The sequence below is a fragment of the Sceloporus occidentalis genome, unplaced genomic scaffold (assembly GCF_023333645.1).
Source record: "Sceloporus occidentalis isolate IW3139 unplaced genomic scaffold, rSceOcc1.0.p SCAF_83, whole genome shotgun sequence".
NCBI classification, from domain to species: Eukaryota; Metazoa; Chordata; class Lepidosauria; order Squamata; family Phrynosomatidae; genus Sceloporus; species Sceloporus occidentalis.
The window spans coordinates 3,885,305-3,899,405 of record NW_028317063.1 but is presented as its reverse complement, the minus strand read 5'-3'; the positions used below and the strand labels follow the sequence as shown (position 1 = coordinate 3,899,405).

The 14,101-nt window shown below is 36.3% G+C and overlaps 1 protein-coding gene across 4 annotated transcripts in view; it reads right to left on the bottom strand.

Annotated features, from left to right (window-relative positions):
- Nucleotides 1-14,101, bottom strand: part of LOC149285201 (polypeptide N-acetylgalactosaminyltransferase 13-like) — a 74,258-nt gene that overhangs the window by 22,460 nt on the left and 37,697 nt on the right. For all 4 annotated transcript variants that reach the window (XM_089495695.1, XM_089495692.1, XM_089495693.1 and 1 more), the window contains exons 4-7: nucleotides 13,625-13,832; nucleotides 12,735-12,905; nucleotides 10,219-10,336; nucleotides 7,758-7,938 (exon numbers count right to left, since the gene is read on the bottom strand). In XM_089495695.1, coding sequence (XP_089351821.1) covers nucleotides 7,758-7,938; nucleotides 10,219-10,336; nucleotides 12,735-12,905; nucleotides 13,625-13,832 — 678 coding nt within the window. The remainder of the gene's footprint in view (nucleotides 1-7,757; nucleotides 7,939-10,218; nucleotides 10,337-12,734; nucleotides 12,906-13,624; nucleotides 13,833-14,101) is intronic.

The following is a 14,101-nucleotide window of genomic DNA, read 5'->3' as shown; positions in this document are numbered from 1 at the left end:
AATTGTACTTAATTTTATCTCCTCCCAATTAGGCAGTTTATTACTTTTCCAATACTTCGCTATAGATAATTTAGTAGAGACAAGGATATGAGTTATTAAGCTTCTGTAGGCATTAGAGACTTTTGGCCAGTCCAGATGTAGTAAAAGACAATCTGGTGTGAAGGGTAGCGAGACACCAGTAATTTGTTTTATCTGATAAAAAACCTCCTTCCAAAGGACCTCTATATGTTGGCAAGTCCACCAGATATGTAGGAAGCTTCCAGTTTCATTCCCACATCTCCAACAATTTGCCTCAGTGTGTATATACATTTTTGCCAGCTTTGTTGGAACAAGGTACCATCTATAACAAACCTTAAAGAAGTTCTCTCTCAAATTTAAGCAGTGAATCTCATTATTAACCGATTGTAGTATGTTTCTCCAAGTATCCCAGGGAATAGATCTATTCAGTTCTCTCTCCCATATCTTAATTGCTTTTACAGACTTGTGTTCATAATCCAATTTAATGAGAGTTAAGCACTTAGTAATCAATCCCTTGGGATGTGTCATATTAAACAAAGAATTAAGGAGAGCCCACTTTTCTCCAATATTTAATATATTATGTTTTGAAAGAAACCCTTTAATTCTAAGATAAGAGAACACTTCCTTAGGGGGAAGTAAAAATTCCTCCTGAATCTGAGAAAAGGGTTTAATTTCCTTATCAAGACACATATCATGGATAGTCAGGATTCCTGCCCGTTTCCATGCTTGTAAACAAATATCCTCTATACTAAACTCGAGGACTTCCAATGGAAGGAAGTCTGCCAGACAATTAAGAAGAGCTAAGTTCTTCATAGTTTTTTTCCATGAATCTAACGTATCTTTAACAACCAGGGATCCTACTCTCACCTGAGCATCTCTTTCTAAGGCTCTAAAAGTCCATGGAAGAACGGCTAAGCCCTGGATACCTAGTGCTATTTCCTCAATTTGGTACCATACTTCCATTTTCGTATCTTTAATCTGAGTCAACATCACATGTGCGGCCATACAGGCCTCGTTATATTCTATAATATTTGGTATCCCAAGGCCCCCATTCTTCACCTTTCTAGATAGGAGTGACAGACCCATTCTTGGCTTCTTACCTTGCCATATAAACTTATTAAAGGCTGTCTGTACCAGTCCTAACCATGCTTTAGGGACCTTTAGCGGTAACATTTGAAATAAATAGGTCCATTTGGGCAATATATATGATCTGATAGTGTTGATCCTACCGACCCAGGAGATTTCTTTCTTTTTCCAATCGTTTAATAGTTTATTTGTGGATTTCAACAGGGGTAAAAAATTTTCCTCCATTATTTTTGTCAAATCCTTCGTGATCTTAATACCCAGATACTCCATACTATCCTTAACCCATGTAAACTCAAAATTAGCCTTCAAAAACAATATATCCGTCTGATTTATGTTACACGCAAGCAAGGTGGTTTTATTAACATTCAATTTATAGTTAGAGTATTTTGAGTAGTCTTCAATTACCCTCAATAACTCCGGTAATGATTTTCTGGGTTCCTCTAAGACCACCAAAATATCATCAGCATAGAGACTGATCTTGCTTTCCATTGTTTTTAGTCTAAAACCATGTATATCCTGGTTTTCTCTAATATCATGAGCAAGAGGCTCAACCGTCAAAATATAAAGCAACGGTGAGAGGGGACATCCCTGTCTCGTACCATTTTTTATTTCAAACCATTCTGCTTCTATTCCTGGACCAATTGTCCTAGCTAAAGGGCAAGTATATAGGGCCATAATTGCTCGATATATGTTACCACTAAATCCAAATGCCTGCAATGTATGCCCTAAAAAATCCCATCTGACCCTGTCAAAAGCCTTCTCGGCATCTAATGACAGGGCCAGAATGGGAGTATTTAACCGCTGAGAAATATCTATGATATCAATAACTTTCCTAATATTATATTTAGATGATCTTCCAGGAATAAAACCTGTTTGGTCTCTCTGAATTAAATCCACAATCACTTCTTTTATTCTTTTTGCTAATATAGACGCATATATCTTAATGTCCCCATTTAATAGCGAAATTGGCCTATAATTAGACATAATCTCCTGATCTTTATTAGGTTTTGGGATTGGAATTATATTAGTCCTTAACATGTCCACAGGAAAGCTCCCCTTTACTATTGCTTCATTGAAAGTTTTAACGAGTTTGCCTGCCAAAAGGTCCTTATATATTTTATAGAATTTATTGCTGAACCCATCTGGTCCAGGCGCCCTATTAGATTGTAATTCAGATATTGCCTTTTTGACCTCTGCTATATCAATAGGTCTATTAATGATTCTTAATTGTTCTTCTGAAATTTTAGGAAGTTTCTTATTGAGAAAATAATCCTGAGGTTGGTCTTGTTCTCTACTTATTAAATTATATAGAGTTTTATAATAGTTATTAAAGGCAGCCCCTATTTTCTCGGGAGTAAGGCATAGCTCCCCATTTTGTCTAATCCTGTTAATTCTTTTAGATTGTCTCTTACCCTTTAGTTTGTTTGTCAGCAGGGTGTCTGCTCTGTTGCTTTTATAATACCATTTAGTTCTTAAATAATATAAATTTTTATTCCTTTCATCAATAAGTAATTCATTTATTTTATTCTGAATCTCACTTAGTTGTTTAGTTTTAAGTTCAGATGGTAGAAGCTTATTTTCTTGTGAGAGTCTATAATACTTCAAATAAAGATCTGCTAACGATTCCCCTCTAGTTTTTTTTAGGATAGTACCGAGTTTAATTAAGTGGCCTCTAATTACACACTTATAGGCGCACCAGATAATAGGTAACGTAGCTTCATCCCTTTCATTTTCCAGAAAATATTTCTCTGTCATTTCCGCGATATACTCTCTATTTTCTTTTTTGAGCAATATATTTTCATTTAAACGCCAATTTGCCCTCTTTTTGCATGTTTGAGGTAACATATCTAGTACTATCGCATTATGGTCTGACCAGGTTATTTCATGTATCAACACCTTTTTTACTTTCTTAACCATTTCATCATCTCCTAAAAATAAGTCAATTCTAGAATAAGAGAGAAAAGTCTTAGAAAAACAAGTAAAATCCATCTCCTCAGGGTGATATAACCGCCAAAGGTCTAAAAGACCGTGGCTTCTAAGCATTTTCTTAAATTGAATCGCCTGTAATTTTATATTTCCATCCAAGATCTTATCTCTGGCAGTTTTTTTATCCAATGTCGGATCTATTATACGATTAAAGTCCCCTGCTAGGAGTAATTTTCCCTGTTTTATTCTATCTATTTTCCAAAAGAGATTTTTAAAGAAAGAGTTTGAGGGTCCATTAGGTGCATAAACATTTATCAGAGTATATATTTCTCCTTGGATCTCAGCTATCAGTATTACTACTCTAGCTTCTTCATCAGCCTCATGGTAAATAATTTTAATATCTAGCTCATCACTAATAAGGAGTGCCACGCCTCTTTTCCTATTAGTCTCTAGTGAAGAACAAAAAACATGACTAAATCTCTTAGGAATAAATCTCTTGCAATCTAATTTTTTCCAATGGGTCTCTTGTAGAAAGACAATCTGAGCCCTTTCCCTTCTAATATAATCAAATAACATTGAGCGTTTATTAGGAGAGTTTAAACCCTGGGTATTAATGGAAATGATCTTAACCATAATCCTTGTTTCTCTGATTCCTATTTCTTCCCTCCTTGCGTATCTCAAAAAACATAAATAACACATAATAAACATTGAAAGCATAAACAATACAAAATATTAAAAATAGAACGCCATAGCCTTCTATACTCCGTGGAATCAACCCCCTACCACGGTTTAAGCATACCATATTCAAAATACGTAAGAATATGATATAAAATAGAGCCGCGAGACCGTTAACCGAGTGAAAAAAAAAAACAAAAAACAAAAAAAAAAAAAAAACAAATATATATATATATGGATATTCTCTTAACTATATAATTGGCATAGATAATAATTATAGGATATAATGTGTAATGTGTCCATGTGTTTATATAATGTGTCCATATCTAAGCTGCCAATTTTTGTGCACTAAATATTGCTTTCTACTTATAGCGTGTCAATTAGGCATTCCAATTTACTACCTTAATTACATTAACTATTTTCCTTAAAGTTCCAATTATCTTTTATTAACATATGCTATCCCATAAGTGTATGTCTATATGATTAGTGTAATTTTATATATCTATTTCAAACTAACAGACTATATAACTCTATAATTCTTATACCACCCGAAACCAAGTATCCATATAACATATATACTTAAATGTGTATTTAGTGTATCCCAATACCAACCTATCCATTCTATACATCATAATATTCCATAGTCACCTATTGTAATAACAATCCAAATTTCTTCCTATTCTTTATCTTTATTTAACATGTGCTATTCAAAGAATAGTTGCCATTATGCTTTGTTTATTAAACCATCTCATTCTCTGTATCAAACTTGCTAAATGTTATCTTCTTATAACCATTATCTGATATAAAACACCCTAATGTGAGATCAACTATCCTAAAAATAAATAAATAAATAAATTCCAAATTCTCTGCTTCTATCTCTTTATTGCCGCCTATTTTTCGAAATACCTGGCTCAAAAGTATGCCCGCTTATCTAACCATTCCTTAGCTGCTTCAGGAGAAGCTAAAATTTCCTTTTTATCATCTATTGAGATAATAATTTTAGCTGGAAAACCCCATTTGTATTTTATATCATATTTTCTCATCTTTGAAGTAACCTCTGAGAAAGCCTTCCTGTCTTTTCTAGTTTGAAATGATAGATCTTGGAATATTTTTATATCTCGAAAAGGACCCTCATTTAATTTAGAAGTTCTGATCGCTTTAAGAATATTATCCCTCAATTTAGATGAATAGCAATTAATCATAACATCTCTAATAGCGTTAGGCGGAGCCGATAATGGTTTAGACAACCTATAGTAATTAACCAACCCCCTGCCCCCCTCTTCTGTTTGAACGCCTAGTTCTTTAAAGAATTTTCTTATATAGTCCTCCAAAGCAGATTGTGAAATTTCTTCAGGTATATTCCGGAGTCTTAGGTTGTTGCGTCTAGATCTATCATCCATTTCTGCTATTTTCAACTCCATATCTCTTAATTTAGACTGCTGTTTAGAGATTATGTCTTTTTGTGAGAGTATTATAAAGTCTAAGTTCATCAACTTTTCCTCCATGGTCTTAACCCTTCGTCCAATATCCCCCATATCTTCTTTCAGGTCTGATATATTATCCTGAATTTCTTTTTTAATTTGGATTAGCTGTTGCTCAAAGCACGATTTAATATATTGCGTTGTTACCGCCTGATCATCCATATCCAATTGAGTTGGTAAGTGCTCATCTAAGTCTTGTGATTCTTTATACTCCGTTCCTTTTTCTGGGGTATTAATCTGAGATTGTTCTCTTGAACTTTTGTCAGATTGTGGTGAGAAGAAATTAGACATCCTTTTCCCTTGTCTATCTTGTCTATCTTTTTTTTCTTTATCCTTATCCCTTTTAGAAAGGAGTTTTTGTTCAGCCATTTTTCTGGTAGCCATTTCGATGAATCAATTACTTGTTAAAGACCAAGGATATGTAAATTAGTTATTGATAAAATATTCGTTGAAAACTTATATATACCATCTATTCAATTAGCTTCTTAAATTTCAAAAGGAATATATTCTCAAATTGTAAACTTCATAAAGTCATTCTAATTTTCCATATATTCTCTCTGTTAGATCAACTTCTTCAGGTTATTGAAAAAATATTTATCAAATGGATATAAATTCTCAAAATGTAGGCAACAAAGAGTCTTTCAAACTTTCAATATATTCCGTCTACTCCTTAGCTCCTTCAATTTTAGGAAAAAATATTCATCAAGCAGCAGTATATTCACAAAATATAGCCAACATAGAATCTTGACTTCCAATATAATAAATCAGTTTGGTTAACTTCCTGAGAATTTAAGAGGGGTAATTCCCAGTGTCAATATCAGACAATTTAATAGTAATAAAATGTTTTTAAAGTATAGTTTCCAAACAGACCTGCCCGATATTGAATCATAAATCACCCATTAGCCGCTAATAGAAGTGTATCAATATGTTTCAGATATACATCACCAGGGCTTCACGTATAGGAGTTTAAGATGTCTCTCTGTTGAAGCTTCTCTTTATTATTAGATTTCGCCGTCTCCCCAGCTTCTCTATACCTTTTGCCACCTCCACAGCCTCTATTACAAAAAAAAAAAAAAAAAAAAAAAAAAAAAGGAAAAAGAACTCCTCACTTGTAGAGGCTTAATAGAGCTCGGGGCCGCACAGCCCACAACGGCGTCTGTTTTTGGCGGCAGTAGCGTCAATCCAATGTCGTCCTGGCGCCGTTTGTGTATCTACGACGGCTGCCTCTTCGTTAGCCGCAGCGACTGCTGCTTCGGTGGCTGCGGCGGCCCAATAGCTGCGGTAACTGCCGCTTCAGTGGCTGCGGCGGCTGCCGCTTCGATGGCTGCGGTGGATGCGGTGGCTGCGGCGGCTGCCGCTTCGGTGGCTGCGGCCGCTGCCGCTTCGGTGGCTGCGGCCGCTACCGCTTCGGAGGCTGCGGTAACTGCCGTTTAAACAGCTGCGGCGGCTGCCGCTTCGATAGCTGCGGCGGCTGCCGCTTCGGTGGCTGCGGCGGCTGCCGTTTCGGTGGCTGCGGCGGCTGCCGCTTCGGTGGCAGTGGCGGCTACAATATCTACGGCGGGGGCGGCGGTGTATCACTAGCGGCGAATCAGGCGGGTCAGCCGGCTATGTCCACCTCGGCATCTCGACCTCGCGGCTCCTCCCTAAACGTACGCCCGCAACAGCGTCGTCACGTCATCTCCCCCCTTTTTTTCCTAAAGAAAATTTAATATGAAAACACCAAATCTATCATATATCAGTACACTGATATAATAATCAGGAATTCGGTACCTTTTGCCATTTCGTTTAGAGTTTATACACCGAATGACTCTGTTTTTTCTCTGACCAACGACAAAGCTAATTTTCACTTTGAACACAGAAGCAATTACTCTGGATAGTGGAGATTTAATTCATATTGATTGCAAATCAACATTTGGTGTGCACACCTTCTGGCATTAATCAATACACACTTAGCAGTAGTGGGGGGAAAAGTGATCAATAAACAAAAAATAAACCTCTGTAATTCTCTCAAAGATCTGCCAATTATTCTGTTTTATTAACTAGCATGAGAGGTGCGTACTATTATTTTATCACTTGATACAGCTGTAACTCAGTTTAACTCGATAAAAACATTACTTATAAACATACGTTACGTGGGAACCAGGAGAAGGCACCGGTTCATATGATAATTATTTAGTCCCTGCTTTAAGGCGTATTACTCATAATCAGGAAAGTCGAACTTCCAAATTCCAGCAGTATCGGTATAGAGAGGTGACCATTGACTCTGAAGCATCTGAACTTAACGACTCTCATCATTAATAGCCACAAAATTTAGAACATGTGATTAGACTTTAAGGAAACAAAAATGGCATAGCGCGTACCCTACTAAAGTCCGGACACCTGTGTTGGAGTGTATGGCGAGAGGTGTGGAGGGACAGAGGCTACCCAAAAAATGAGAGGCAGTGTGGGAGTCGGAAAATTATGCAAAAAAACCCCCCAAAAAATAGTTTCTCCAAATTCTCCATAATAATTCCAAAAATAATTTATCAATAAAGAATACCGCTTGATTAATTATACACTCATGTCTGTTACCTGGAGATATGATATAGAAAAAGTCCTTAAAATCATCCATCCACACTTCGGCTAGTCTTCTGTTATTTTTGTTGATCACGTGACCTGTTCCTCCTGGGAATGTATAAGGTGTTGCTTTCCGAAAGACATGTCCAACATGGGAACATGTTACGATTTCTAGAGATCCACCACATTGCCAAATCTAAAATGAAAAAAAACCGATGTTAAGTTAATTTTACATGTTAAGGACAAGTCTAATGCTCCAGGGCAGCACATGTTCTGGTCGGCAACATGTAAAATATATTTGTGTCCTCAACAAATGGTAGATACGGTTAAACGTACACCCCTTAAGCTATGATCCTGGTGATCTTGATTACCTTAGTGATTAATAGTGTCATAGTGAGCTCACTGATTTCTGTAAGGAAGAATTACATTTGAAGGATCAAGTAAAGAACAGTAACCCACAGGCATTAAGGAACCTTCTGCGGACTTCTGTTTAGAAACAGCCATGGTGTTTTGGAGTAAGATATTAGTGCATCCCACCCCACCTCCGTGAATTTACTGCTATCTCCTCGCCATAGCTGACATGTCTAATTCTAGTCTTCTAGGGCTCATACACCAGAACTCACCCTGGAGCTGCAACTGACCCCAATTGGCACCAGTGGCATCTATATTTCACCCTACTTTAAAATATAAAAACACCCACACTCTCACTCACTCTTACTCATGCCCTCTCTCACTCACTCTTACTCACACTCTCACACTCTCCCTCTCAGTGTCTCCTAACCTTCTCTGTGCTGACCACTTCCGTGTCCCTGTCTCCTTTCCTGCACCTCTGCTGCTTCTCTTGCCTTTTGCAGAAGTGCTCCGGGACGCCTGGTTAATGTAGAAGCAGGCGAAGAAAGAAGACATGGAGAGAAGCGGAAGAAGACAGAAGACAGAACAGAAGAACAAAAAAGGCAAGCGAAGAAGCGGAGCTGCGGGAAAGGAGAGACATGCAAGCGGTCGGCTGAGAAGGCACCCCACTGATGTGTGTCTGCCAGGGTGAAGTGCCCCACCCCCACCCCAAGTACGCCACTGATTCCAATTTAACAATTAGAAATAAATTGTTTTTTATTTACATATGACTGCATTAATTAAACAATCACTGCAATTTACTTTTCTTTATATATTATTTATTCACTGTTTATTTATGCTATAATTAAAGTAAATTGGTGCCGAACTTTCAATTTGTGTTTATGTTAACTTGTTAATATCTGCATAGAGTCGCTTAATGCAACGTAGTAAGGTCTGTAATCTGTTTACAAAAAATGCTAATCATACAAATATTGAATCTTCTAAACATCAGTCTGGATTAAAACACAACTCGCAACAAACATCTAATTAACCGAATGTGTTCTCTTTGCATTTTTGTTGATGAAAGGTAAATAAACGGTATTTGCGTGCATTGCATATAAATTAATATTGGATTTTGACCACAATGTAGTTGTGTTTCTAGATGGGATCTTAAAACGCAGACAGACTCTAGAGCCAGCATTCATACAAATGTTTTCAGTTCAGTATTCATATTCTAAGCTAAAATAATAAGTAGACCGAGTTCTAAAGTGACAACCAGCAGGTACTAAGGTTTCATCAGCATTGACGCACTCACTTGCTAAAATCTTGTGTTTGGCAGGCAATGTTGTGATAAGAACAGGAAATCCACTACGTAGCCATTATATTCCATTCGATTAATCAAATTAAAGAATCAGGTTAGACTGTAAAGTATAATTTTTATTGAATAAATGTTGAATGAAAAAAAATGGCCTAGAGATTTACTTCAACAACTGATTTATTAAATGCTATATGATTGCTGCATAGAGGATTTTTCTGTTTTATGTTCTATAATCACTTTCTTAAAGATCTTATGATAAACCTGAGTGCAAAGGATATCTTCATTCTAATAAATGGTGTAAAAGTAGAGTTCATGGACATAAATGAAACTTGGTGAAATAGCTTGTGCTTGCAAAAAAAGGATACACAAAGGATTCTTTGGAATGTGAAACATGTGTGATCCCCTGCAATTATCTGATGTCTGGATATCATCTGATTAAGTGAACTGTGGGATCAAGTAGAGATGCCCCTTATTGTATTGCACACAATCAAATTAAACTCTGGGAGGGATTGGGAATGAGTCTAAAGCTGATATTCGCTGTCAGTCATACACATAGGAGTCAGGAATTTAATAGAACCATTTCCCCCTAGATTACTCCAAAGAGTACAAACATTACCGAGAACACCTATGTGCTTGACTTTATACACCTGTTAGCAATAAGTATGGCTGAAACACCTAAATTCAATAATTTTGAGAGGTGTCCACGTACCTTTGGTCATATAGTGTATGTTTCAGATGCTGTATTTATTTACCAAAGTGTTAATTTCCACAGAGTAGGAAAAACAGGAAAACGGCCATTATTTTCAAAATGAACGTGTTAATATTTACCCTAAATGACATTTCAAGATTTTCTCCTCCCCATATATCCATTCCCGAATCATAGGTTCCTAGTTCTTCAAAGTAATCCTTGTCAATTGAAAACAGTCCTCCGGCCATTGTAGGTGTCCTGGAAAGGCATGGAAAATGTCACAATTTTTCATTATTATTTTAGAATACAGTACATGTGTTTTTGCATAGAAAGGTATTTCATATCTGGTGTTTTTTTGCTTAAAAAAATGCTGAAACATTTTGTTGTCAAAATACTATATTATTATGAATATATAAAAAATATTTTCCACAATGTATTTATTTGCGTGGAGCCTTTGGGTCTCTGCAAGGAGTCCCCTATATGATATTTTCAATATTGGAAGGTATTTTTGCTTTCTTAGATTTTTAATATTACAATTTCATAATTTATGACTTATTCGAGGTAAAATACAACACAAATGTAATCCTAGCAGAAATGTAATTACAATGTGTCATGTCTAGGATTTTTTTTTAATGAATTAAAAATATATACATAGTGAAAAGTTTAAAAAATCAATTCACGTTGTTCGCAGCAGAGGGCGCTGCCGATCTACAGTTTGCCATACATTCCAGGGAAAAAAAAACATTTTTCTGGCGCTACTGTTCCAGTGCATTGCACACTCCAGCTCATTGTAGTTGAAGCTGGAATGTGACACATTTTCAGAGACAATGAGAATTTTATTGGCAGACAATGGTAACAGTGCTTCTCTGCCGCAGAAATTGAAAGAGAAGTGTTTGGGCCAAACGCCCGGATAAATAACAATAAGCCAATTACAATACAAAAATTCAGCATCAAAACCGAGCAAACCGAAATCATTTTAAATTCTACATTCATGTCATTTTAATCACGCAATGCAGCTGTTTAGGGATTTCTAACACCTTCTGTTTTGTACAGAACCAACTCTTGTCCTTAAATGTCCTTTAGTAACCAAAAGAATCTTAATTCAACCACAGAACATACAGTTGAGGAGATACATCCTAATTCATCCACAAAACATACAGTTGAGCAGATACATCCTAATTCATCCACAGAACATACAGTTGAGGAGATACATCCTAATTCATCCACAGAACATACAGTTGAGGTGATACATCCTAATTCATCCACAGAACATACAGTTGAGGAGATACATCCTAATTCATCCACAGAACATACAGTTGAGGAGATACATCCTAATACATCCTAAGAACATACAGTTGAGGAGATACATCCTAATTCATCCACAGAACATACAGTTGAGGTGATACATCCTAATTCATCCACAGAACATACAGTTGAGGAGATACATCCTAATACATCCTCAGAACATACAGTTGAGGAGATACATCCTAATTCATCCACAGAACATACAGTTGAGGTGATACATCCTAATTCATCCACAGAACATACAGTTGAGGAGATACATCCTAATACATCCTCAGAACATACAGTTGAGGTGATACATTTGCTTGGGTGATGTCTTTCTGATATCTCTTTGAGAACCATGGACATATAAATTCCAAGCATGTAGAGTTTCTTGTGTGTCATTAATGTGATTCTCTAAAAAGAGCAAAAATTCCGATTTGTTTCATCCGAGAATTTATGCCATGTTAATATATTCTGTGCTCTACATATCTGAACTTCTATTTTAGATTAAAATCCTTATCATCTTGACAATAAAGAAAATGTATTTCTTGAATAATACGGTATGTCTTCGCTCTCTTCGTTGTATTGTTATGCTACGTATATTTTTCACAGCCGAACCAAAACACCTTGCACTAATTAATCATCTCATCAGGATAATCCGGGATTAGGAGGGAATTACTATCTGTTGACATTTTCTTTCACTGCAGGTTCAATGTTAGAGTGTAAACATTCTTAGATTCCAGAATGCGTCACTTTTATTTAGATATAAGAATGTTTCCGAGCCTTGCAACAAGCCCAAAAAAATAGATATTGAATAGCAGAGAAGTTGCCCTTGGTAGCCAAGGAGAAGAAGGTGTATGGGGAAAGTAGACATCTGAGATATCCTTTTGGAACATAAGAAAAGGCTTACAATGAACTAAGGTTTGAGGTCTTCCAGTAAAAGGAAAATGGGGAGATTGTGAAGGTCATTCTCATTGACATCTGTAGCTTTAGCTAACTCCCTTGTACCTGAACGTATAAGTTAGTTTATGGTCTGATGTGTCATTTTCCTAGATATGTTTTAGTTCTGTACACAGAATAAACATATGTAATGGTGCATTCACATCAAAACAAATAATATATAATATATGCATGGCATGCATACATGGGGCAGCCATTTTCTTCCCAGAATGATTATTCCTCCTCGTTATCTCACCATCCTTCTTTAGTGTAAGCTGGTTGGCTCAGGTAGCCTTTGTATAGGTGGAAGGAGGAGAATGGATTGGACTCTTTGACAGTAACATGATAACTGAAATGCTAGTTGTGTCACCTTAACTATGTAAGCACAAGATTCAAACGACTTAATTTATTTACTATAAAATCCTCTGTTTACCTCACTGGTAATGTTCTGTCTCCTTTCCGTCTGTCCATTTCCCTCTGAGGAACAGGATACCATCTAAAGTTCAATTTCCAATTAAATCCACCATAGGTCATGTCAGAGCCAGCCATATATTCAAACGTGTCATCGCTTATAACATCAATTATTGGGCAAACAACAGTTTTTCTGGAAGATGAACAAAAAAGCTAAATCAGCTTATAGTAACAAGTACCCTTTACCTTCTATAAAGACTAATAAGGACCCCAAAAATATTACTTTGGTTTCCTATTAGTCTACTTGACCTGAAATGTGTGATATGTATGTAACACAGATTGTAAAATTGACTTTTAGGATAAAATCTGGGTTTTTTATTATGACATTATATAAATGTTGGTTAATATAATTAAAGTGGAATAATTATCTACTTAACAAAATACTACTATGACAAAATAGCTGATCTCAAACCATTTTGTATTATTTTCCCTTTTGGAAACCTCTAGGAGCTGTCAATTGAAAGTTAAAGCATAGTCCAGATGTGGACCTCTTTGGTCACTCTTCCTATAGGGATGGTAATCAAACCTCACCAACAAGGCCCATGAAGGTCAGCGTTCACATATCTGGTGTTAGTTCCCTCGTACAGAGAAAATATGTCTTGAGCTTGAGTTAAAAACTGCCTTAGTGAGCGACATCAGCCTCATAAACTGATAGAGATTGCTCGACTGTAATGGCAAAACCCAGATTAAATGTGAGACTCACCTGGGTAGAGAATCACCATGGGGCAGGGTTTGTAGTGTTGCCTGTTCTTGGCTGAGTTGTTACTATTACCAAACACTTGAGTTTCATGAAATCTCTCTGCACACTGCAAAAATGCATTAAAAATATAAAATAGAGTGTCCATTGCCTACCTGTCTTCATGAATCCGTGCCAACAAAGGCTCCAACCACCCGACTGTACATTCACAATGAGCATCCAGGAATGTTATCACCTGGCCCTTTGAAAGTTTTGCTCCTCTGAGTCGCGCTCGAATCAATCCCGACCTTTGCTCCATCCGTAAAATTTGTACCGGTACTTCCAGATGCTTAATATAGTTTTCCAATGGCGTTCTCAGGAAGTCTGATATCAGAGAGGAAACACCAGATGCATTAGAAACTTTTAATATATATAATATATATATATATATATATATATATATATATATATATATATATATATATATATATATATATATACTGTAAAAATGATTTGCAAAGAATTCTAAAGGCTGCAACTGAACAAATCAATTTATTTTATTTTAGCTTTGGGCCGATGATTGTGGTTACATACAGCGGCATTATTGGTGCGAACTATAAGTAATATTTGTGTACTTTATAAATAACAGAGAT